General features: G+C 40.9%; 1 protein-coding gene and 1 long non-coding RNA gene across 2 annotated transcripts in view; one reads left to right on the top strand and one right to left on the bottom strand.

The window, feature by feature from the left end:
* AGBL1 (AGBL carboxypeptidase 1) overlaps positions 1–26,974 on the top strand; it is a 264,749-nt gene that overhangs the window by 73,424 nt on the left and 164,351 nt on the right. The window contains exons 16-17 of the mRNA XM_068203715.1: positions 2,273–2,417; positions 5,896–6,049. Coding sequence (XP_068059816.1) covers positions 2,273–2,417; positions 5,896–6,049 — 299 coding nt within the window. The remainder of the gene's footprint in view (positions 1–2,272; positions 2,418–5,895; positions 6,050–26,974) is intronic.
* LOC137481798 (uncharacterized) lies at positions 14,292–14,602 on the bottom strand. The gene is made up of 2 exons (XR_011003686.1): positions 14,480–14,602; positions 14,292–14,404 (listed from the first exon to the last, which is right to left on the bottom strand). It is a non-coding gene; the product is annotated as an uncharacterized lncRNA (long non-coding RNA).

Below are 26,974 nucleotides of genomic sequence, written 5' to 3' on the forward strand. Positions count from 1 at the left end.
CAGGCAGGAGTGAGCAACACTGAACTACCAGTGCAGCATCAAGGTCAGAGGTGTCTCCTGCTGCAAAACCCCCGGGTTAAAGTGGCCCTTTTAGGGAGGAGAGGACACTTGTCTGCAGAATTACAGACTACAGAGGGAGAAGCCTTTACTCTGGAGTGTTAGGGACAGGTGGGAATAATGTCTGAGATATTTAGGCAGTATCAGCAAAGACCTGCTTCCTCCCACACCTCTGACTCCAAATGTGAACTTGGAGGGGAGGACTTGGAAGAATTCAGCACTTTTGTGACCACACTTTATGAATAAGGTGATGTAACCTTCCAAGTGACACTTAGTAAAATAGAAGCTATGGAGGTGAGCATTTTCCTTCTGCACCGTGGAGGAAATGGTCATTAATTATCCTTTATTGTCAAAATTAACAGGAACTATATTAAATGTCATTGTTCTGACTTCAAAAAATACCAGACTTTAACCCTTGATCCAGTGAAATACATATATAAATGCTAAGTTCATGTTTCTATACTAGTGAGTTTATTGAATTATTTTTTCTCTTTTAGTCTTTGTCCAATATTAAGGAGCTTTATTTTTAAAAGAAATTTTGGGGTAAGGGGTTCAACTGAAAATAAAATCATATGCTTTTCGGGTTGCCACTGTGACTCTGTTCCTGCACTATCTATTGATCCAGCTGGTATCACTCACCCCACATGTTCCTAACTATTGAATTCAAGTGAAAACCTAGCAGCACTGTATTGTCTCTCCCTTATGAAAAAGAGCTAATTATTTTGGAGAATTTGACAAGAATAATTATCTTTTTTCTTTCCACCCCTTTGAATAAAAATGAACAGCAGCAAAATAAACTAGTATTGTAACATTCAGGAGTTGAAATTGCATCTTTTGGTTGCCTCTTCTATTTTGCATTTTAATGCAACATTGATGATAACATTTGTCAAAGAAATCTCACAGTCCTTCAGAATCAGAAGGTTTGGCAACAGCATAATTGGTGCAATGTGGGAAAAATATTGTTTGAAATGTACTTATGGATGCAATTTGCTCTGAGGCTTCTCCCTAAAGTGCATGATTTGTCACTTCATCTCTGCTGAGAGAAAACTTTCCTACTCAGCCTGAAGTCATCTCTTCATCAGAGTAAGTCTCCTGCAAGAGATCAGCTCCTGACACTAGTCTGAGGAGCTTGTTATGAGATTTGTAGTTTTACTGAAGGCAGTGTCAAGAACTTGTATGCTCTCTTAGACCTTGTCAGTGTTGACCATCCTCACCCAGAGCTCTGCTGTAGTGGGGCTTCAGCGCAGCCACTGCTGTGTCCCTGCTTTGCTGCACATCCTGATCCAGATCCTGACCCATGAAATCACCTGCTGGTCGGACCCAGACCTGCCTCACCACCACAATCTCGTCTGATGATCTGAACCTGTGGTTGAGCTCCTCTGCTGTCTCCAGGCATGCCCTGATCAGGTGCTGTGGGACATGACCCTGCCTCAAGAGTTCTCTGCTCTTCTGGCTTCTATGTCAAGCTCAGCTCCCCATTTTTTAGGGAGCAGCTAGTCCTCACTGTTCCCTGAGAGGGAGAGGTTCAAGTCTTCAAAGAAAGAGGGGTACAAAGAAGAATTTTTGGGTAGGTCACAACTGGCAAATCTGTATGAGGTCACTTCTCTTTCATGCACAGTCTCCACCCAAACCCACTCTCCTCTTCTTCCTTCTCAGCACAGTGCCTTTGATGATATCTGAAATATTTTTATGTATGTCCTCTTTATTATTTATTTTTAATCCTGAAATATCACTTTTATTCATGTGGTGGAACTGAATAGTTGGTTTGGTAGGGTATTCATATTTTCTGAATCTCTAGGCTTTTTGTAGAGTATTTTCTTATGGCATTGTTCAGGGCTGTGAATAGGAACCTGCCTCTCTGAGAAAGATAATGTGAATACCTGAAGAAATACAGCAATTTTAGCTGAATGCATAGTTTAAATATGTCTGGACTCTGCTATGTGAGCTACTATTAGCTGACTGCTTCTTTATTTGCATCTTAACAAAACAAAGCATTAATGGATTTTATTTTCCTAGGAGAGTGCTCCCATCCCTCAGCAGCATGTGACTGGCAGTGCCCTGCACTGCCACGTGCAGTTCTGCCTCCTAACTCCCTGCTGGGCTTTGTGTCCTGTTGTGTGGATGCTCCTCTGAATGCTTATTTTTCCCATGGCTGCTTCAAATGCACATCTAGAAGTGAAAAGTATTTACTTTCCTCCTCTTTCTCTTCTTCCAGAAACCACTACCGCTGCAGTGCAGCTGTAGGAGGAGGCATGAGGGGAAGGTTCTACTACACCCTCACCTTCAGCATCAAGTTCCCTCACAAAGATGATGTCTGCTACCTGGCCTACCACTACCCCTACACCTACTCCACGATGATGGTAATGCTGGCATGTCCACCTAGATAAGATAATGGCCCTGACAGGTTGGAGCTCCTTGGGTATGTGTAGGGTTTGAGATGACACAGAGGATTGATTTCACACCTCCTCATCTCTGGGAGTGCTCAGAGTCAGGTTGGATGGGGCTTTGAGCACCCCGGTCTAGGGGAATGTGTCCCTCCCCATGGCAGGGGGTTGGAATGAGAAGATCCTTAAGGTCCCTTCCCACTGTAACCATGCTGTGATCATGATGGTGTCATTGCCTTGTTTACAGCTGCAGCTCCTGCCAGCTGTAAAGCCCAGAATGCTGTAGAAGAAATTTCTCTGTGGGATAAGCTGAGCACAAACCATTAGTGCTTATTCCAGTCATAATACAGACCAAAGGTGTCTCCACTCACTTGGTGGCAGGATCATCCTCCTCCTGAAGGGCTGGGAAGCAGGGGGCTAAACCTAATGACAGCTCAGGTGTGCTGCCTGATCCTCCTCCTGACGCAGGGTAGCAGCCCAGCTTTCAGAGCTGCACCCAGCATTACCAGGCTGCTGGACCTCATCTGATACTTTACCAGCTCTGGAGATACTTTACCAGCTCTGGAGTGTCAGTAGGAATTTGTGACACTCCCACCAGTGCTGTCAGTACAGAAACTAAAAGAATACAACTCCACAGCATAAATTTAGTTATTGAGTTATACCAAGTTTTTTTTTACTGGGCACAGGTTTGTTTTCCACAGCCTCTGCTGTGGAAAGGGATAGATGGTAAGGGAATTTTCTGGGAAATGCATCCAATGTGCTTCCTCTATAATTGATGTAGAGGAGATAGGATGAAAGAAATTAAATTAATAGTTCTGGGAGTAGCTTTGCTTTGATGCTAAAGATGACAATAATGTTACTGCATATGAAACCACACAGTTCCAGTAGATCAGTTTCCCTCTCTTCTCACCTCAGTTTCCATCATCAGCACATTCTGTTTTGGGCAATACATGCTGGTGTGGGTTGGTGGAGGTCACTGTGTTTTTCTAATGATATCAGTTTGCCAAAAGCAGATTTTGGGGGCTGTGCTTTCCAGGGGACAGTGTCCTCCCCCAGGACTGGCTGTGCTGCCTGGCACCCCAGCAGAGTTAGGCTTAGATTGATTCCCACTCAAGAAAGCCTCTTGTCAACTGGTTTGCATCCCATTATAGACATTCAAAGAAACTGCTTCCAATATCTGGAAGAAGGCCAGTCCAGCCTTCAGTCCAAAACATGTCTGTCAGCTCACTTCTCATCAGTTCCTCACCAGTTACTCCTAAAGTTCCGTGGGGGAGAGTGTGTGCTCCAGTGGTGGGGTCTGACCTTTAGCCCTGAAGACACAAATATCTACAGTGTGCAGGGTAAAAAATACATGCAATACTGAAGAATTGGTTGGAATTATTCACCACCATACATTTCACATAAATGCAGTGCCGCATCATTATTTTACTGTTATTGATTTCTATCTTTTGCTGGCACAAAACAAGAGAGACTTGGAGAGTTTGTGTGCTCTGGGAATGACTATCTCACCTGCTCCTGATAGAATAGAGATGAAAAAGATGTTATTCCTAGGCTTCCAGTACCAGGTCTTTAAGTATTTCACTGTCTCTTCAAATAAAATGCTCATTGAAGTTAAAGGGAATTTTGCCTCAGGAAAAGTTTAAATGAACTCGGACACAATAAGGACCATAAAGTTTGGTAAATGGGAATTATGGGTGGAAGAGGCTGATAGATTGTCATGTCCAGCTCTAGCTAAAGCAAAATCACTACTTCTAATAATTCTGCTTGGGCTACTTTAAAATATCAAGTGATGCACTACTATACATGTCTCCATTTCACTTTTATTTCCACAGTAAATAAACTAAATCAGGTTTGTGCATCAGTAGATTGCATTTTAAAGCATTTGTCCACTGGTGAAATGTGTTGGTTTTACATATCAATAACAAATTAAAACTGATTATGAACCCAAGGGCTCAATTAAAGACATAGTACTTTGGGGAAGAGGATAAACTTGTATATGGAGTTAATAATTTGAAAATGTTTTAAAATATCATATATATTTAATGGTTATAGGCATATTTGCAGGAAATATTGCAGAATCCTATTTGAACTGGATGCACTCTGCAGTTCATTACTTCTTGTCCATTAGTAATTACATTTCTTTTATGAACAGTAATTTATCTATTTTTACATCACAGTATTAATTGTTTTGATATCTAACTGAAATCTCTGTGGTAGCTATACCAAATTAAGTTTCACTGGGTACCAGGAACATAAGTAAATGATAGTACTGAGTTCTCTGTATCTATGTGAGATTGTTAAATGCATTTAATAATTGAATTTACTTTATAGAGCTGTATTTTAATTGTCTTATAACATAGCTGACTGTAAATTTCAGTTCTGTGTTTACATGGCTCTATTTGAATGCTGGGAAAGCAGTCTGAGACATGGTGAGCTCCAAGATTTGATAAACACGAATGTGGTGTCCCATAAATGTAGATTAAAATTTAACCCTGACTCATAGAGACAGACCATCACCCTGTGAGCATCACTGGGTGAACTGAAGTGTTTTTGTTAGGACAAGGGTGTTCATTGCACCTATTCCTACCAACTGGGACACAATTGGTGTTCCACAGCACTCAGCACCACCCCACAGGGGCATTGCTCACACTCATCAGCTGCAATGCAAACAGAGAACCACACTTCATCTGCTGTGTGGGTGACAAGTGGCTCCGTGTCTAATGAGGCGATCGGAATTTGTTCCAAAAAGTCTTTCTTCTAAGCTGCCAGTTCTTTTCCTCAAATTTCTCAAGAAGCTGTTGGTCTTTAGAATTATTTAAAGCTGTCATAAACTTTGGGGGGTGGGGAGAAAATCTCCCTTTTTAAATAACTTCTTGGAAAGACACTCTTCAAATTTCCCACTACTGATTGTACAAAATGTTGTTTCGATATAAACTTTTTGGCTGCCTCTGATATGGAGTTGTCACTGAGTTTCACTGGCATGTGCTTGACAGCTAGGCAATCAATTCTGTAAATGTTCAAAAGTGGTGAGTTTTCTCATGTTTCTACAAAACCCTTATTAAAATATAAAGAGTAAATTCTTCTCTTTTGCATTTCATGTATGCATAGAAATTTCATTACGCTAACAAAAGCATCATAGAATAGTTTGGGCTAGAAGGGACATTTAAAGGTCATCTGCTTGAACCCCTCTGCAATAAAAAAGGGACATCCTAAAGTAGATCATGATATAAGAATAAATATTCTGTGCAGCTTCAGTGAAGTGGGATGCATTGTGAATGGCTTGTGCATATTTGTGGGATATAAAAGGTGCTGATATTAACTGGCAGAAGAGAGGATCTGGGAAGTTAACAAGATATGAAATTAGTATCAAAAATAATATACAGCTACTGGAATAAAATCAGGTTTTATAGACTGTGAACTCCTTTATAAATCTGCTTCCTTGCTTCTTTTTCAGTCCCATCTTGATATCCTGGAACAAAATAGGAACCCTAAGAAGGTTTACTGGAGGCAGCAGACACTCTGCCAGACTCTAGGAGGAAATCCTTGCCCGCTGCTCACAATCACTGCCATGCCTGAGTCTAAAAACAGAGATGACCTGGAGCAATTCTGTAAGTAGCCCAATGAAGCATTAAAAAAGATGCTGGTGAGTTGTGCTCATGTCAGCAGTGACAATAACAACCTCTTTTGTGAGCATGCTGATTTTCTTGTCTTTCTCATTTTGGAAAAAGGAATATAATTATGAGGAATAGCCAATTATGATCCTCTTTAAAAATTACAGGTTTGCATGGAAGCGGGAAGAGAACTGATATCATTTTGTACTTCTAATTTCCCTTCAATGATGTAAAACATTTGAAAAGTTCAAAATAAAATATCTCCTAGAGCAAAAAACTGTGAAATAACTAATTCAACAAGATTTTTTTTATATATTTTATGTTTTCTACTATAATTTTTATGTATTTTGAAGGCTTAAATTTGGAAAAAAAAAAAAAACAAACATTCTGAGCTGGACCAGCAATTGAAGTCTTCTGGTGAAATTCCAGCTCCTGCAGTGTGCCCAGTAGATCCATCTGGACACAATATATCTCTTTGCATTCTGAGACCATACTGATTATGTACTGTTTAATAGTAAATATAATTGCCATTTTATATCAAGAGCTGATTATTTTTCATTGTGGGAGCCAAAGATTGAGACCTTCAGTGGCCTTGATGAACAAGATTAAGATATGCATCTTTCTGTAACTCAACAGCAAGTGGTAAGATTCTGATTAGCATCACATTGGGTTAGCTTTGATTTTAGAGCCTAAATCATCAACTGCTTATATGTAGGTTAATTTTTTTCTGAAATCAGGAACAAGGTGTATAGTGATTTTTTCTTTTCTCTTTAAACATAACACAGGTTGAGGCTTGTGGATATTTAAATTGTTTTAAGATTTTTTAGATGTTAAATGAATACTTTTCATTACCTTACTTACGTACTAGGCTAGAAGAATCCAAAGGGATTCTGAGACATGAACCACAGTTCTTGTTGCAAGCTTCTTCTAAACTAAAAGGGACTTGAAATATGAGAGTTGGTGAAAGTTATTCCTATCTTTTTTGGTCCAGGTTTAGAGCAGAGTGACTGCAGCTATGCTGACATTATAGTGTAATCATCCACAGCTCATACCTTTTTACTGTAATAATTTGATTACAAATTCAGCTTTTACCCTGGATTAGCAAATTTATATCATGAATATGCTTTTCTTGGATGAAATATGAACGCAAAATAGCCAAGTACAGGCTACATAGGGAATTAAAAATGTGCATGCACAGCTTTAATTGTGGTTGTCCATGCCTGGCTTGAAGAGAGAATTCCTGCCCTTAAGCAATATTTTTCCATTATGATGATGACACAGAAAACCAGTGGGTGGGAGCTGGGGAGGGGGAGGTTGGTAATCTAAAGCAGTCTTTGGCACATGGCAGGTGATCCCCTGGTCAGATGTTATTTGCTGATGCTTCATGGCAGAAGATTTCAAGGGGGCAACTTGAAGGTAAATTGGAATATTTTATTTGAGGATTGGAGCCATCTGGAAGAGGCATGCCGTGAATGACATTTTCTGCCCAAGTGAGAAGCCCTTTCCAAAGGTGGTACAAAGCAAAAACTGAGCTAAGATTTGGGTTTATCTAAGCAGGGGCTTGGAGTGAGTCAGTCACATGAGGAGTCACTATCCTAAACATTGGACTTCTGCTCTTTTGGTTTTGAAAGGACTTTCTGAAAGGAGTGTTTTGTGATAGGAAAGAAAAAAAAATATGAAAGTATTGAGCTATAAATGTGACTACATTGGGAGGTATAGCCATTTTCTGGAGCACTGTATTCTCAGAGTATGTTGGATTCCTTCTTGCAGTGTTAGAAGAGAGCCTGGCAGGTTTTTAAAGGTTGTTAACCTGTCTTCAGAGACAAGGCTTGGCTTGCTAATTCAGCCCAGGTTTGCTAAATGATTCACAAGGCATCTATGAATAATTTGGACAGATACTTTTTCCAAATGCTTCAGACTGTTTAATATACTGCACCTAGGTTCAAATCCCAATTATGTGGCTTAAGTCCTCTTTATTTTCAATAGAAATAAATATCTCCTGCCTTGTGGTAGTACATGAAGCCAGTGGGAGCTTGTAGTTCTCCTTGAAATGCCGTGAAATCCTGTGCCACTAAATCCTTCCTCTGAAGCCTTGCACTACAATACGATTGCAAACTTCCAATCCATGAGCCCGTGGAACTCAATCAAAACAGAACATGTAGAAACCCCAGTTGTCGAACTGAAAGAGAAGTTTTTTTGGGGGAAAGACATTATCAAGGCAACACAGTTTCACTCAAGTTTTCAAGACTGTAAAACTAAACACTAATACTCTTAACTGATGAAAATGTTTATTGTTTTATCAAGTGGAAGAACAGCAAGGCAGCACACCATGTTTTATGCTGTGGGGATGCCTGTAGGCAAATCTGAATAATCATGTATGTGCTTATTTTGTTTGAGTAGCTTGGATAATTATGGCTTTTGGGGATGCACTTAGTCTAATTTGTGCTGTTTTGTGTTGCTTTGATCAGCAGTTACTTCTCAGTTTCCTCATTTTGTATGACATACCCATCTTTCTGTGAAGTGTTTTGGCTGATGGAAGGACCTGTTTGTCAATGTTTTCCATGCTAAAAACATAACTCAAGAGCAACAACTTAAAGCTAAATATGAAGAGACCAAAGGCTGGAGGATTCCCTGCAATAAATCCCATGGCTTTGTACAGTCTCTATGGGTATTTCAGCTTGAGAATGAATGTGGAACTCCAGCACTGGGGAACTTGGCACATGGATAATGGATAAAAATGAACAGTCCTTGTTCTTTCTTCTGGTTCAGGCCAGTGCAGTTTTCATGAGCTACAGTAATTTTGATTTCCTATCAAACTTACATTGCCTTTGTTACATGTGTTAATCTGTTCCTTGAGAGTTTCTTTTCAGCATTGCCTGTGGCACAAATCTCACCAGGTCTTTGTAGCTCCTGCACATGATCATACTGAAATAGTCTAAATCTTTTTCAAGTACAGACATGTAGGGATAAGGAAACATCACAAATAAAGAGGCACTGGGTGTGTGAGGAGTGTACTGGGAAGGCAGCAGGATCAGCCTTGTAGGAGTGCAGTGGGAAGGAGTTATTTTGTATTGGAAGTGCTCAGAGAGAGTGAGGGCATGGCATCCTCTGTGTCAGCTGTGCTTTACTTCCCTTCCTCAACTCTTTCATATTGCACCTGTCAAACTTTTGATTAATGTGGTCCTAGGATGGTTAAATTTGTCTGAGTTAAATTTATTAACGTGCACCTTGTTAATAGGAAGCATAAGCCATGCTGAAGGGAAGAAAAATGGACTACTTCTTCCCTTCATTATGCCTTGTGTGAGGCTTTGATATTCACTTTAGGCTCCTTTCTCTTTCCACTCTTTATATCTGCCCTTTATATGATGGTGGTGTACTGAATAATTTTTATTAAATGTTCAGTTCTGAAATTGATATGAAGACAGAAAGAAGTGAGGTGGGAACTCTTTGGCTTCCTGTGCTTTTACTCTCATTCATGTTCTCCTTCAACTTCTCACTCAGTTACAATCAGCACAACCTCCACTCAAACTTGTATTTCCAGATCTATGTCTGTAGGTACCTGGGCTGGTCAGTGGTCCCTGCTGGGCTTTGCAGCTGCAGAGACTTGAACAAATAGAGACTGAGAGGGTCTGTCTTGTTTTTTGTGGTTGCTGTTTAACTTTAAACTTGCCCTTCCTGCCATCAGATGATGAAGACTCAGCATCCAGCTAGTACAGATGTCTTTAATACCCATTCTAAGTACAATATCCTCCATAGTCTTGTGATAAAGGTAAAATAATTGTGACTCTGTATGGGTGACTTTATTTCTGGCTATGTTAGTTCTGCCTGATGAGAGTTAAAGGGACTTTTGAAGGGAGAGCAATTCCCAACATCTTTCAGGGCACTCGCAAATGACTGCAGAAACAAGGACAATGATAAAGCTTCCAAATCTGGGTGCCAGCTCCTTGCTTGATGAATTAATAGGTGTCTGCAGAGCTCTGATTTTCTTGTTTGCCACACACACAGAACCCAGTGAAGGCAGTGTTAGCAGCATGTATGTGTACTCAGTAATAGTTTGCAAATTCTTAATTCACAGTATTATTTATGCATGTGAGCAGTGTGTAACTCCACTAAACTCCCTGGCAGAAAGCTGAATAGACCCTGCAAGCAGTAGGATACTGTTGTGACAGAGCAAATGGACAGATTAACCCTTCAAAGAAGTGTAAGGAAAATATCTAAACACTGATGCACAGGCAATGATAAAATTGTCTTCTTGTTAAGAAATAAAGGACACTGATGTATTGCTAATGTTAACAGAATGGTGGAATTTAAACCACCAAAAGCAAAATGATTGGTCAGAAAAGAACAGGGTACACTCTACACTGCCATGTGAGCGTTTTTCAGTAGGTGTTTCCTGGCTGTACCCTTAGCTGGGGTGGATTTGCTCTCACCTTTAGTCAGAGAAGGGAAGGGGCAGGACACCTCTGAGATGTGATGATGCAGTGTAGGTGCCATTCTGGTTAGTGCTAACACAGAGTAATGACTCAAGCAGTCCCAAAGGAATTGCACAACTCTCCTCATGGCTGGTTATACTGTTGTCATCTCCATTAATGATAGTGATTATTCAGTGTGTTATGTGTATTTGAGAGTCAACACACCTAATGAGTATTCTTTTAGCCGTGGGTAGCATTATAGATCTGAATTTTGTGGTTTAAAGTTAAACCAAATTATCCCAGATTATTAGCAGGAGAGGGAATTTAAACAAAAATTACACTAGAAAATGTATTTGCATCTCTAATATCTGTCACTTTGAGTTGCTCTTCTGTCATCATATGTCCTCTTTATGCATGGCTGAGGAAACCATTATGAATACTGTCAAAAAAAGATAATGACACTTGCTTATTTTAAATGTAGTCTCCCAGGGATTTGAAGCACATTTTTTGTCTAGGCATGTTTCTGAAGAAGGATTGAGTAATGTTTTTGGGATAGATATGGTAGGATGCTCATACCATTGAATCTGCAGATGCTCCTGGAACTGGAATGAGGGAATAAAGTGAGACTAATGAGGTGTCTTTACCTGGTCTCTTCTTAAGCCTACAGAATCAAAAAAGACACAGTTGCTGGGAAAACTATTGTAACATTTCTCAATTTGCTTGTATAAGCTATTTAGATAGTTGTTTTGCAACTTTGATCTTTTCTTAGGAAGAAACAAGCCCTTTACCTTTAAATATAAATTGCAGCAAAGAGCAATTCCTAAGCAAAGAACAGCAGAGGATGTGAATTGCAGTAGGCACTTATGCAGGATACTGGGAAATAATGATCATGTGGAAAATGTACACAGTTTAATTAAGCACATTGATTAAATCAATATGACTCAAACAGCTTAGTGCTCCAATCAGCTTAATCTCATTAAATGTAATTCAGGCCTCAATAATTGATTAATAATGCATTATAGTTTATGAATTATTGACTCAGAGTTATTATAACTGTGCCTGCTCCCCGTGTGGCAGCCAGTGTTGCATGTTAATTATGAAAGTCTCAAGCCCTCTTGAATAACTTTTTCAAACCTGGAGATGACACATCTCCTAGTGAAACAGGGATCAAATTAGTTCAAAACCTTATTGGAGTCAGTCCGCCCCAAAGGAAGCTGCACTCCTTAAAGGAAGCTCTCATCTAATAATGTTGAAATAAGGAGGTAGAATGACCTGCTCTGATTGGTAATGATCTTTTCAGCAGGCAGAAGCGCTGCCTGTAACAATTCATCTGGAGTGCTAACCTGGCATTGTGCTGGCTGGAAGCAGCTCACACCAGCAAGCACATCTGCTCTTCACTGTTGCTGCCAGTGATCCTCCCTCCAGCACACGTGCAAACAGCACAGCCACTTGCTCGTGGACCCTCAGGTCACACGTGTCTGCCAAATGGGGACCAATCCAGCTCCCCAGAACTGTCTGGGTGCTGACTGGTTTTTGTGGGAAGGTCTGTTAGGCTTTTATGATGACAGCACTACAGTGCTAATGTCATACAAGAAGAAAGAACTGTTGCTGCTATTGATGATAATCTCAGGAGAGAAACCAAGAACTGAAAAAAGCCCCTTCTCCTTGGGTGGTCCCCCATTATATGGCATTTCCACTGAATGGGAACAGAAGATGTTATCTCTGACAGACTGTTTTTGTAGCTTTCTAGGTACTAAATGTGGACCAAATTGCAATCTTATGCAGAAAGTGTCCACCATTTCCTTAAAATATTCCATTTACAGACCTGTTCTGCTTTTTCCTTTCATCAGTTCTCTATGTCTTCTCTTTATTTGTGATTATAGTTAAACGTGAACAGATTTTACTGTGTATAGAAATTGATTGAGATGATTATATAATACTGGAGAAAAACACATTTTCTTTATCCTTGCATCTGCAATAATGAGGCTTGTGTCTTTGTATTTTTTTGATTTGAAAATTTTCTCCTAATTTGCAGGGCTTCCAGGCAGAGGTGCTGATTTCTCTCTCACTTTGTACCAAACACTTTGTTTTTGGTGACAGGCAGAGTCAGCTGTTGTGAAAACTGTTATCCTGTTTTAATGCAGCAGTGAGGAAAGGCTGAATAAAATTGTCATGAATTCTACAGTGCTAAATAACTACAGAATTGAGAATGTTTTTTTTCCACTTGAATAGGCATTTCTCAAGCTTCTGAAGCCAAAGCAAAGCTGTCCAGTTATGCAACATTGATGGTCTGTGCTGAAATTTTTTTCAAGATTGTCTTTCAAATTCAAACATCTCTTCTACTTTTTCTTTCTGATATCCCAGTCACAACAGTGTTGGCACCTCCTTGCAAAAAGAGCAGAGAAATCTCTGCAAAACTATGCTCCTCTTTGAGTATCCAGCCTGCTGCCATAAAAATGGAAGCTGGTTGAATGGAATATGAAATTTGTGAGACAGACACATGGTTGTCTGCAGGCTGAGGCCAGTATTTTTCATGATGTATCAAATGCTCTTGGAATCCCAGTGTTTGGTGGAGCCGACTCTGCCAGTACAGCTTTGACACCGTGGTCAGCCTTCTGTGAGCTTGGCAAAATACATATTAATTTATTGAATTCCAGTAGTCAAGGCAGCAAGGAATGGACAGAAAACACTGAACAAGGATGCTAAAACTGGGCTTTGAAACATAGACAATCACAGTGTTTTTAGCAAAGAGAGAAAGTAAATATTAGGGTAATCTCTCATTCTGTCCCATCCTCTGCCTAATGCAGCATGATGGCAGAATAAGCACCTTAAACAAGATTATTTGTTGTGTTTTTCATTCAGCTGCCATGTTCTGCATTTTTTTAAAAAATACAGTTCCTTCTGAAATGTGGATATTTTTTCTAAGCTGCCCTCTGCTTAGGGGATAGAGCAGAAAATTCTGTAGCACCTTTTTCAGCACTTGTTCAGCTGCCTTTCCTTCTTTGATTTAGAACAGTTTTATTTCTGCCCCAAAAGATTTATAACATTTCCATGTCCTTTCTAGAGAAGAAATTATCTGATTAAAGGCAGAACTTTCTGAAACATAAGTTATCAATATCTTCTTGGTATGGACTTGGGCTAGAACATCAGGAGTTAGACTTGATGATCCTTGTGGGTCCCTTCCAACCCAAGATATTCTATGATTCAGTAGAGCTTAAGGCTGGAAATGCTCCCGACTTCCAGATAAACTAATGAATTAAACATCTTGAAAATCTAAATTAGCATATCTTAGTCATAATTATTTTATTTCTTGATTGGTTTGTCAAGTGCCTCAGAAGGGTCTTCTCACAGGAGTGTGGTACTACTTGTATTTTTGCCACAAGGCATTGAAAATTATCAATGAAACTGAAAATGGTTTGGTTTTATGTATTTCTTATATTGCTTTGGAAATGTACAGTCAGCTGCTTGGAATATGCCTGTTTTCCAACACCCCAGGACCATTGCTCATTGCAGTGGACCTGTAAGCTTCTACAGGAGTGCTAGGTTGCCCAAATTCTTGCCTTAATAGAAGGGAAAAAAAAAATCTTCTCTCCTTTAGGTGGAAATAGCCTGTGAGAAGTCTGCAGGTGTTGGGTTTCCAATGGCCAATCAAGGTATTGAAATACAGCCCAGCAGAGCCCCCAGGCAGCTCTTACTCCCTCAAATGGTGAACAAGCATTAAACTGCTACTGGGTTTCTATTATCAGCTTCAAATTATGGTGTGGCCAAAAAAAAAAAAAAAATCAAATCAGCATGTTTCTGTGAGTGGCACATTTCCCATGCCTGGCCATAAATTCTAGTCCTGTGGGGCATGTGCTGAAAGGTCACTGTGGTACTGTGTAAGTCAGCCAGAGAAGCTTTTGAATTGAGGTAAATCTCTCCTCAATGTGCCAGAGATGGGCTGTGAGAGGGAGGACATAATTTTAGGGTCAGACTGTCACTGAAGATTGAATATTGATAGGAGCAACGTGCTTACCAAGGTGTGAAGAGTCAATGCTTGTGCCTCAAGGTAAAAGCCAAGGTCAGGAAGCAGTTCCTTCACCTGGTCACAATATTGCCCAGCTGGTCATGTGTCATATTACACAGAGTGGCTGTTTTTCACAAGTCAGAAGGTGTGGAGCACCTGCTGATGCATAAAGGGGGTTGTCTTGAAGGCAGTTGGGTTTGGACACCTGTGTTAAAGCAGGTGTTTCTGGTCAGTACTGCTGAAGGTGTGGATGGTGGGACAGTCTGTGGATTACTCTTGCTCCTTGAATTAAAAGGTCAGTAAGAAGTTCCTCAGGTTCAAGCCTTATGGAAGGTAAGAAATTGTTATTTTGCAGCAGTAGAAATGTGACCAGTTGTTCTCCTTTCTGTTTGGTTGTACCTCCTCATTGATAACTGCTAGGCAAGCTGTGATCAGAGATCTGGGAGCAGGACAGCTGGTAGGTTGGCCTTGTGGAAGAGTAATCTGTGGCTGGAAATCCCAGGGAGTGTAGCATGTGTGCCAGCTGCTGTCAGACCCACACAACCACTCCTGCCATCTCAGAGAGCAATTTTTGTTTCTGCTTCAGTATTTTTTCCTTTTCTGTTCCAGAAAAGCTGTGCTGATACACAGATAGAGGTAGATACACATTGCTTCCTGATGTCTGTCGATCTTGTGGGAACAAGCTATTTTGGATGGCAAGATTGGGCAGAGTTGGCAAAAAGTGGGGTCTGCCACTCTTCTAGCAAACCATTGCTTTTAGTTTGGGAGCTCAGCTCAGGGACAGTTTGTCAAGTCTTGCACAGTTTGTATTAAAGAACTGCTAGGCTGTGACAGGACCCAGAGTATGTCCTGCTAACAGGGAACTCTGCTACTCTGAGGTAGATTTTTCATGCTCCCGTGACTCTTGAATTTCTCACTCTAACAATAGGCTTCAGCTTGCACCAAACCCTTCCTCAGCACCCAGAACTAACAGACTGTTGGGGAACAGTGTGGGTGGTGTTATAAATTTCATGTTGCTTTCACCTTTATCCTTCTAAACTGGGAGTTTTCTTGGTGCTTTTAAATCTTGGCTGACTGCTTTGGAGAGACTGTCTACTGCATCTGACTTGAAAATAGAAAAGTCATTCAGCTGATACCTCAAGGCTTTGAAAACTTTCTGGAAAACAACAATCTAATTTCTGGATTTAATGTTCCAAGCTATGCATTTTTGTCTGATAAAGGCTGACCTAGCCAGTCATGGGTTACGAATGCCTGGAGTTGTTTGGATTGTATGGAACAGCTTTAGTACATGTTTGCCAGAGCTGCAAGCAGATAGTTTGTTCAGCTACTCTGCCCACATCCATGCTCTACACTTGTGAAATGTAGCAAACACTATTTCTATGTGCTGATCTTAATCAAATTCTATTTCTACGTGCTGATTTTAATATTAATCTATCCAAGAGCATTACTGAGTGAGGAGGCATATTTGCAGTACATGGTATACATTTGTTTTTCTCCTGGTTTTGTATCTGGAATTCTGAACACCAGCTATTTCTAATTCTCACCTGTAAGTTGATTTTGCTGGGAGCGTCTATGCGGATTTCTGCCTGACCCGTTTAACTGAGTTTAATTTCTGTAATTGGAGAATGAGATCCATTCCTGTGTGACTGATGCAGCCAATCTTATCCCAGGAAAATAAGCCAGAAATATGTTGAAAGTAGTAGTTTGCAGATGCCACAGGCTGCTACTACTTGTTGCCTATAACTGACAGATTCTAGAAACAAGCATTTGTGATTAATGGGCTGCAATTATACAGAAATAGTGAAATGAAATGGGACTAAAAATACCCCATAATGATTTTTAAAAGGCCATTCTGTTAATGAGAGGATTTGTCCATCTCTACATCAAAAGGAAACTTGTTAGCTCTCTGAGCTTGCCCACCTGTTTCTAATGCAGAAATAGAAATGAAAACCAAGTGGGGACAGCTGCTCTGCTCAGACTGCAAATGTGCTGATAAGATCAACGAGCTGACAAGTGACATGGTAGATACTGCAAAGTGCACCAGTGCTCCCAGACAGCTAAACTTGGACTTCTGTATAATTTCAGGGCACTTATTATGTGGCTGTAACACTTGGAAAATTATATCTATCAAATCATCAATGCGCTTAGAATTTAATTTGCTCTATCAATTGTAATTGTTGTACTTCTTAGCGGTGGTGGTGGGGGCGAAATAAAGTAATTTTCCTTGACACTTGGCAATTCTTTTTATAAGTTTTTACTTTTTTTTTTTTTCCATGGAATTTGTTTAATAAACTCTTTTGAAAATATTTCTGGCTTAGCCTGGGTGCTTTGAAATAATGAGGTTAAATTAAATATGTTGAAATTTTTATTAAAACATGATGTGGGCAGAGGTGATGAGTAAATGAAGTCAGAATGGGTTGGAGATATGTCCACACATAAGGAAGGACTTGTGGACAACTTAGGGACTTTCTTTTTTTTTAATTTTATTTTTTAAGAACCAGAGAGACCTACCACAACAGTCTATTTTATTTCCGCATTCTTCCCTTACCACTTTCATATCATCTTTTGCTTTTTCCCCTAGTCTGAAAACATGACATGATAGTGATGGATAAAGGAATACCATAGCACTCTGCAAATATGTGTGTGCTTGATAATTTTGGGAAGGATGGGTGGGTTCCAGAATGAAAATAACAGCTGATCTTGATATAGGACAAATAACATGACTGGGAGAGGGCTCTACTGATTATGTCTAAGTGCACAATTTAATTCTTTTTCATAGCTAATGAAAAGAGGAGGAAGTGATTTGATCTAATGGAATATGTAGAAAATCACTTCTAGGGTGAGTGTGGATGGCACAAAATTCTTTGACTGGAGCTTGGGAAACAGCTGTTGAGCTTCCAGCTCCAACTGATTTGTATTTTATCCTTGGGCAACTAACTTTATTTTTCTGTAAATCCTTACCTTCATAACTTGGAAAACACTTGAAGCATGTAATCTTCAGTGTATGAAGTGTTTCAAGAGAAGATGAGTGAGATGGAATTTATTATCACTGGCATCAGAGTGAATTTGACATGTCTCCCAGAGGATGTTTAGGTCCCATGGTGAGCACCTAACAGAGGGCTGTAACTAGTGATTGAAGTAGAGATGAAGAAAATAGGTAGATGGATGGGAGGGCAGAAAGTCCTTAAATTCCTTGCTAATCAGGCTGTACCTGTTGGAAATAAAAATGCAGAGAGGTTTTTATTGTAAGAATGAGGCTGTAGTGAATAATGCAGCAGAAACTATCTCTGGCTTATTTTTTTTTTCCTTTGTGCTGCTGTGCTGGGGAATTTCTGAAAAAAATTCTGAAAAAAATCTTTATTTTTTTATTTAAGTCCATCCTACCCCTGTAGCCACGTGCAAAAGGTGCAGTCAGACTGAGGTCATTCCTTTCCTGTCCTGAGTAGCAGTGGACAGTGCAGGCTGTAACAAGATTAGTGTCTCTAGTGTCTTGTTTGCTTTGTTACTTTGCAGTGTTGCTGGTCACCCTCACAACTTGGGAATTGTTATTGTGTGCAGTAGGGAAGTGCATTTAGCAGAGCAGGCGTTGAAGGCCGTTTTTAAGCTGAGTCCTGTAAATCCTGGCCTCTGGCAGCCCAAGCTGTTTAGCTGTGTTTTATGAATCAGGTCGTATCGTGTCTGCCACAGCTTCTGGATGCCAAGCTCCTTCTGTGACAGTTCTGTCAAGCGTTTTGAAAGGGCACAAAAACAACAGCTAGAGGGTCACCATGCGGCACAACTCAACTCGTGGGAACTGTGCTTCAAAAAGAGCTACTGGCCAGAGGCTGAAAGAGCAGGCAAGAGACAGATGAAGGGCTCTGGGCATGTCAGTAGCTGTGATGTCCCCACTATCCCTATTCTCCCCATTTTTAGCCATTACTAACTATTGAATGAGCAAGAAACTTGTAGTGAGGTGCTTACAGTCTCTGTGCTGCCAAAGGTGATGGCCCTGCCAGCTATGGAGAATGCCTGTCAATAGACTTGAAACAGCACTTCTGCTCATCACTGATGGCTTGCTCCTTAATTTCATGTCCTAGATCATACTCTTTACATCACAACACTGCCAGGATCCTTCTTCTAGCTTATCAAAAGTCTCTCCCACCAGCTGGGGCATCACTTGCCAGGCAGACACCATGACCTTGTTTTCCAGCCTATCAAAATATAATGTGAAATTAGGCTCAGACCTGATAAAATTGCTGTTTGCACAAAAGGGTAGCGCTCCCCATTAAATTAAATGTAATTTAATAGGCAGAAATCAAATGAAATATATCAAATTAAAACATGCAGGTAATGCATGCAAACCCTAAAATGAATTTGGATTATAAACAGGCAGTGAGACTGAATGGTTGGTTTCCTCATCCATGAGGGAAGCCCCCTAAGTAAAACAGAAGAAAGAAATAATTCAAGGAGATCCTTTGATTTTGAGAGTTGATGGGAGTGTTAAGTGGGAGGGGAAGGTTATTTTTTGATGTAAGGCATTTTTCATTAGCTGAATATTCTTGCAGTTAGAAAACATCAGTTAGAAGTCTCTTCATATTTTGAAAACAAGGTATTAACATAAGAAGCTTTGTTAGGTACAGCAAGAAGATAAATCATCTTTGCAATGCTAGCCATTAGCCTGTCAAGACCATGATTTACAGGGATTTTCTTCTATATAAAAAAGTGTTTCTTTTAAAAGCACTCAGAGTTTACAGAGCAGGAGATGAAGTGGCTGTGAATGCTCTGGAATAGAATGGTTTTGATATGAGTGTTTCTTATGGCACGTTGAGAAAGGAGCGCATGCTGTGGATTGTACAGGCTGTATCGAGTGAATGAGCTATAAGTAGAAGGATTCTGGGGCAGGGTCAGTTGGAAAAGTTCAACATTCTGCTGTGGAAATGTTGGGGTGAAAGTGCAGGAAGGCACTGGGATTGAGGAAGCATCACAGTTATCAGCTTTATGAAGTCGGTCTGTGTACTACACCTCAAAAATTCAAACTGATTAGGAACTATCAATTGTGCTGTTAAATTATTTGCCTGAAAGAATCTTCTGGAGATTGCTTTTATATAAATTTAATATCACTTAGGAAATTATGAAGAGCTAGAAGCTTTCCTGTGTGAAAGCTCCCAATTTTGCAGTGATACATGGAGTGCCAAGGAAGGACATCACATGTTCCACTTCTTGTTTCTTCTGGGGCAGCCAGGACTGCTCTGAAGCCTGTTTCCTTTATTCATGAGAACCTTTTTCTGTGCTTTGTAGCAGCTTGTGGAGGTAAAAAGAACATTTTCCCTCACCCTAGCCTTCCTACCATCTTATTTCCTCAAACAGACGACTCTGCCTAACTTGACGCTCCGCTCCCTGCAGTGATTGATGCAGGAAGACATCATCCATTAGACATCATTTTGCTGGCATCTGAAGGGAAGAACTTAGTAACCTGAGACAGGGACTGCTTAGTGTGTCTTTCCAAAGACTGTTTGAAATTTCTGCATGTTGCTTGCTTCATGCAGTGGCAAATTTTGTTGCACCTAGTTTTGTCAAGTACTCTGGGGCTCAGATTCTGCTATATGAGCCTGATTCCTTCCTCATCTTTAGGATAACTCAATAGTAGAACTACTTGAAAAAATACAGTATGAACTTGGTTGGGAACTTCAGGGTTCATCTCTGCTGCTTCTCCTGGAAAACTTATGTTCTGCTTATGGTCTGTCACACAAAAAGTCATGCAGTCTAGGAGATGGAACGTGGTGCTGCTTCTGTCATGATACAAGATCATTGGGCCAGCATCTGTTTTGCTCTCTTGATGATCTGATTAAAAGACCTTTTATGTTGACCCCTTATTTGCATTGTTTTGCTCAGGTATTTGGGGAGCTCATCTAAGACCTTGCCATGAAGACAAGATTCATTATTCAAAATTTGGAGACAGTTTAACCTCATAGATCTCTTTTTTGTGAAAAGCAAGGATTTCCTTTGGGATCAGCTCTGGACAATGTAGTTCCAAGATTTAGGATAGACTTGGACAGCAATGATGTAAAAGTCAATTTAGTGATGTCACAAATGAGGTCAACCTGCAGAAGATCCTTTAATGTGAAGCTGTTGACATAGTGAAGTGGTAGGTTTTTTTGTAGACTTTCTGTTTATTTCCTCTTTCCTCTGAGTTTTTTTTGTATGTAAAAGAACACACAATTTAAAATTGTCATAATTTGCTTACTCCAGGAGAAATACAGAATAATATTATTTTTAAGAAACATTCCTTGCTTGACTGAGTCTGGAGCAATGAGTGATAAATATCAAATAAAGTGAAGACCAAAAATTTAATTTTTACCATCAGAGGCAATCTGTAATGCTTTTTATCTTAACAAAAATTGATATTTCACTTTGACAATGAGATGCTCTGATTGTACTTTCTTTTAATATATTTTACTACTTTCAAGTCATTCCCTGAGGAAGACTTCAAGTCAGGGAGAGATGGATTTGTGCCACTTAAAAGCACAACACATATTTAAGAATAAACATTACTTTATGCTGTAGGTGGTAATAGGTGGGTTTTAAATATGTACTGTATAAAGAGTAAAGAGCTTTTTTTAGAATAAACTATGGAGTTTGTCTTCTGTAGAGCAGAACAGCTTGAAGTACTACACAACTTAAACTGTTAAACTTGACTGTTATTCCCAGGAGTGAAAGAAAATCTAGCAGATGCTCCATTTCTCATGCCCATTTTAGGGCTCACAGGCCTCATTGCAGGTTCTAAGTTCATCCCAGAGTGGACAAAATATTGAGATCTTCACCCAGTTTTTTACCATTCCTTTCATGTCTGGATTTCCCAGAAGGAGAAATTAGCAAAATTTGGGCTTCTTAACTGGATCCGTTGAAGTTAGCAAAGAAAACAAATTCCTGTTGTGGGTTATTTCTGTCCCCAGCCACTGCAGGATTGTTGTGTACAAAATGACTTCTTGTGCTCTGGGCAATGTGGTTTTAATGTTAACTTCCTCCTCTCCACAGGGGAGACTTTCTAGTGTAACTCTCTGATATTCAGTCTAAATGTTCCTTTGTGGAGTCTCATGCCATTAACCCCGGATTCACCCGGTTTGGCACTCTGAGCAATTCCTCTTGCACTGAGCCTGCTCTGGGAGCAATGGCAGTGAAGGGCATGGGGTGCTGTGCTGGGGGTAAAGGCTGTGTCCCCCACAGGCAGGAGATGGGGACTGAGGCATTACTCACTGTGTGTGAAAGCCATTTATTCCTGGAGTGTGTTCTGGGGGCGTCCCCTCTGCCAGCAGCTCCTGCTCCAGACTGTCCATCTGCTGCCCTTAAATTCCATACAGAAGCTATTAGTGCCATCCACAGAGCAGGGGACATGGCCAGAGGGCAGCTCATGCCTCAGAGTTCACAGCTCAGTGATGCTCTGCCTTGTAGGTGCAAAGGCAGCTTGATCCCTTTAGGGATCAGATACTCAGAAGCCTCTCTGGCAGGGGACCTAACCAGAAAGTGCAGTTGTTGCTCTTACAATGTTGAAATGTGCCTTGCAAATGAGAAAGATGAGCTGTGAGTGAGCAGTGGGTATGTAGAATGAAATGTAAAAGCAAGGGGTGAAAATATTGCTGGTTTGGAGCTGAAGGCTTATTAAAGTCCTGTCTGTCCTATTTGGGCAAATTCTTTCTAAAGTATCCTATGTCACCAAAATCCCATTAAACTGTCACATAAATTATCAGGGTTTCCTTTTTCCATCACTGTGGATTACCCAGGGAGATATTTTTATGACAATGGAAGCTTTTTCAGTCTGCTCCTCCTGCCTGATTTCATTTCAGATGAAATCCTTCTCTCGGAAAAGAGCCCATGGATTTTATAGCTCTGTGGATCTCTGCACTCTGCCTGTTACAGCAGCTGTCCTTCAGGTCTCTGTGTACTCATCTCCTGCCTTCACCTTCTTTTAGGCATGGGACAGTTTAGGGCAATGTTCTAGTTCTTATCTCAGTTCAGCTTTTTTGTCTTTGTGCAAAAACCCCAGAAGGTGAAAGTCACATATATGCCTAACTAGAAAATACTGCTTTTTACTGCTTGCCAGGTCTCAGAAGCCTTGCATCTCTGCAAGACAGTCTACATTTCTCCCATGTTGACTGAAAAACACATGGATTGATGGCCTGGCCATGGCAGTACAAAATACTTGAGTATCTGAAATTGCCTGCTGCCACAGAACAAATTAAAGCCATAATGTGTGTGTTATAGAAGGAGGGGGTGATAGATCCTTGCCTGCCTTCTGACAGATAATCTGGAGCTCCCTACATCAACTACCTAGATCATGTGTTGGACCTCGTGTTAGTGGTTGCTGCTCACACCTTTCAAGGCATACATAAGCAGAAGCTGAGAAATAGTAATCTTAAGGGTAATAGAGAGGCTTTGGAAGATCACTACTAATGAGAGAAATCCCAGAAATTATATTACTCCAATTTTGAAGTGGCAAGACTGTCACTAAATGAGCAGGTAAGACAGAATTTTTCATAAATAATTCTGTTCTGTGTGTGGGAAGAAGCCCTAATGATGTCAAAATATGATGATGAAATATTTCTGAAATTTCTGATCAGCCACTAATTAGTGGCTAATGGTTAACATGGCTAACATTAAGTAGTAAGCAGATACCTTGCGTCAAAGAGAACACAGGAGGTGGCAGAGCTGCCCTGTGGACTGGAATAGTAATTCCAGCAGCCCTTAGAACAGAGAGCTGGGAATAAGTGGAATGGACAAGTTTCTAAAGGAGCTGTTATGACTTATGTAGCTACAGGCCTCTGCTGGCACTGTTTTGGGTACTGTAGTGGAGATTCTTGGCACAGGACTTTATGAGCAAGGGCCCATCAGGAGGGAGGGCCAATATTCAGGCACAGCAGTGAGGGCAGTCAGGTCACCACAGGTTGGCTTAGCTGATAGTAACTTGAGTTTCTTTTTATGCAGCCTAGTCCCAGTGGACAATGAGGACAGGTGATTGCAATCCTTTTTATAGCAGCCTTTTGCAATTTAAAGGTTATTTCTCCTTCCTCTCTGTTCACCTTTTCTTTCCGTGTCTGAAACCCATTTTCTCCATTTTTTCAGCCTAAGACTTCTAAACATTTCATGATTTTCAATGATCTCTTCAATTTTCATCAGTTTTTTTAACCTCTGGTGGGCAGCAGTGGGCACAGCACTGCAGCTACTTGGTTTTGCTCACTGTGTTGAGCAGAGAAAAGTAACAGAGTGTTCCTTGCCTCAGTTGTGACGTTGCCTGGTGTGGGTCCCAGGAGAGCTGACATTTTTGCAACTGCTTTGCATTACTATCTCATCTGCTGTAATCCCCTGATCCTTCTTAGCAGTACTTTTTCCTAGCCAGCTGTCCCCTATCTTGGTTTCATGCCCTGGGAACGTGGCTGAGGGGAGCAGAGATGGATGGCAGCAGTGAGCACTGATGTAGGAGGTGCACCCAGGCAGAGGAATTCCTCTGCTAGCCCTGGGAGGAGGTAAATGCAGGTAACCTGCTTGACAACAGTTTAATAATCTGCATAGTTTCAGTTTTGAAGTCTGATGGTGTTTGAGCAGCTCAGAGGGTGTGCAGAGTGACACTGGATATGCCAGTGAATGCTGAGTGGGTGTATCCAGGGCTGGAGGATGCAGTGGTTGGAAATTTCTGCTAGACTAATGCAGGTGCACACACTTGGGATGGGGATGTTCCTTATAATCTGAGGCAATTTGCAAAGGATTACAGCAGTCTTTCCACGGGTGTAAGTCCTGAAAATAAGGTTCAGTTCCCCAGCCTTCCCCAAAAGGTATGCTTCGATTTGAACTGGATTTAGTTTGTGTGGGTTTCCTTTGCCTTCAGTCATACTGAAGGTCCTGCTAAATAACTATGGTGGTTCCTGCTGCTTTAAGAGCTTGGAATTTTGGAAACTTCCTCAAAACAGCCTTGACAACTTGCTTACCAATTTCCTGGAGTTCAAACCCAGCGTTAGTAGGAGGACAAGCTGAACTGAGGCTGAGCATTCTGTACCCTTATTCAGCTCCCTGATCATCTCTGATTCAGAGGTGAATAAATTCATAAAACATGTACACAGAAGAAGGTTGCCAAGCAACTTGGAGGCTGAAACTCTCCCATCAAGCTATGAAGGTAAAGAACAGGCAGCAGAGATGATTTGTTATGTTCACTTCTTTGTCATAGGTAACAGTAATAATACATATAATACAGAAATATTTAAGAAAGGAATAGCTCATTGATAATTCTGGAAAACAACAGCTGATCCTGCTACACCGTGTTTTGCCTCTGTATTAAGATGTATCTGCTTTTGGAGCATTTAGCCAAAAACAGGCAGAGCAAGGAGAGAGCAATCTGTGGTAGGGAAGAATTAATCTGTCTTAAGCCAACTGAAAGTCTGACAGCTGGTGAAAAAGTTTTAGGAGGGGAGAAAAGTATCTGACTCAGATTCTACCTCAGATAAGGCTCATTGTTTTCTGTGATCTCAGTATTTGATGTTTTTTACAAATATACTTTAATATATTCATTGTATATCACACCATATCCCCTCTTCTCTCTGGCTTTGCATAAGTCTGCAGCCTTGGGCATGTCAGAGGGATCCAGGACATGAAGCAGCTGGACATGCATGGAAGAGCTTTGTGATGGTCCTCCTGTTTACCCATCATTTACTCACAGAATAGCCTGTAGTGGGAACAGCTAATTAAGTTGGAAGGAAAAGTTTTGCTTTCTTGGTTTTTCTCTACTATATCCTGGGGTAAACTTGGCCCTTTGATCTGTGTAATGCTCATGGTAGTCATGCTGTACTTAGACATAAAGGAGAAAAAGAAGCCTGTGTCTTAATGGCCCTGGGCTTGTGTAAAGGACAGAGAGGTATGCAGAGGCACAGACGGAAAGTTTCAGCCCAAGACCCAGATCTAGATTGAATTTTTCACATGCTGTGTACATAATTCCCTTTGACTCCTTAAAAAATCCTAGCCCTGCGTCATTTCAATGCCCTGTCCCTTTACAAATGGCATGGCTCAAACCTCAGCTTGAAATAATTTAGAACAGCAGCCCAGGTCAGGGCATCTGGAACTGCTTTTCATTTCCTTTCTGTGCTCCCCTTGATGAGGGATACTGCTGTGTTAATGGGGTTTTGTTCTTTTCTTTCAGGCTTCTCATTCCCCAATTGATGTCACGATTACTGACATCAGAGTCACCTCTTAGTGAACCTTGGTGGTGACATGACTAGAGGAGGACCCTTAGAGGCAGGAGATAATGCAGCAAGTTAGCATTACTGGAAGAACAAAGCTCTCATTTTCATTCATAGATACACAATCAAAAATGAGTGAAGAGAAGGAGAGATGGGAATTAGGTGATGCATTAGTAAAATTATCATTCAAAGGTTCTTTGCTCAAAGTTTTGCAAGAGGAATCAGTGGTTCTTTAATCTCCCACCTTGGGTATTGTTGATGCCATGTTATATTCTGGGCATGTTGAAATGTAACATAGTGTAAGGAGACATGATTTGTTGGATAAGGCTTTATGTAGCACGAAAAGACTCCTCTACTTTCCCTTTTTATTATTTACATTCCCAGAGAAGGTTATGTGTCATGTGGGCTTTGCAGAGATAAATGGCTAACCTGAGCTTTCTGGCAGCTTCTTCAGAACCTGGAAAGGATCTGCCTAAGTGTTGGCCTGAGGATTCTGAAGACTTAAGCTCAGTTCTGGTGCTGGGAGGAGGTATATGAGAGATCCTGAGGTTGTGAGTCCTTAACACAGGTTTAGCAGGGCATGGGAAGTTGTACCATAGAGCTCTGAAGGAGCAGAGAGAGAGAAGGGCAGCTGGGCACCAGTATAAACCAGTAAGCTGTACTGGGTAGTACTGAGCTGGTCTGGTCAGGACTGCAGTTAAGAGGGTGCTGGAAGTCAGGAATGAAGGGAGGCAGCTGAACTGAGTGCAGAGATCTTGACTGGTGCTGCCAGTTGAGTATGGAGTATAGCTGGCCAGTGCTCTGCCTACTCCTTTCATGAACTCTGTTAATAGCAGTTAGCACAATAATTCCAAAGTAACTGGATATGCTGTAAGCCATAGGTTTGGGCCACTCCTGCTGTTTTCCAGGTGTTTCAAGAGTAGCAAGTTTTATGGCCATGTCATCAGCTCTTTGCTCTATTTGCTGCTTCATTAGTTTTCACGCTGGGAGCACTCTGGGGGAGCAGCATTTGGAGGTGGGATTTGGCTGTGATGGCTTCTGTGAAGGGAACAGACAGTTAACAAGCTCTGTTGTTTCCTTGCTTGTACAAACCTCCCTTACGACTCTCCTGTGGTGGGATGTCAGAGCTGTGGATGTGCTTGGCAGGAGGAGATCTTTCAGAGGAAACTTTCACTGGAATAGAGAGATTTCCTTGGCTGGACCTGCAGGCAATGGGGCCCTCCCATTGTCACCCACAGGAGAACAGTGTAGGTGATCTCTGGTCTCTTTCCCTTCCCTCATGTTTCCTGGGGTTTAAGATCTGGAG

The sequence above is a fragment of the Anomalospiza imberbis genome, chromosome 13 (genome assembly GCF_031753505.1).
Source record: "Anomalospiza imberbis isolate Cuckoo-Finch-1a 21T00152 chromosome 13, ASM3175350v1, whole genome shotgun sequence".
NCBI lineage: Eukaryota > Metazoa > Chordata > Aves > Passeriformes > Viduidae > Anomalospiza > Anomalospiza imberbis.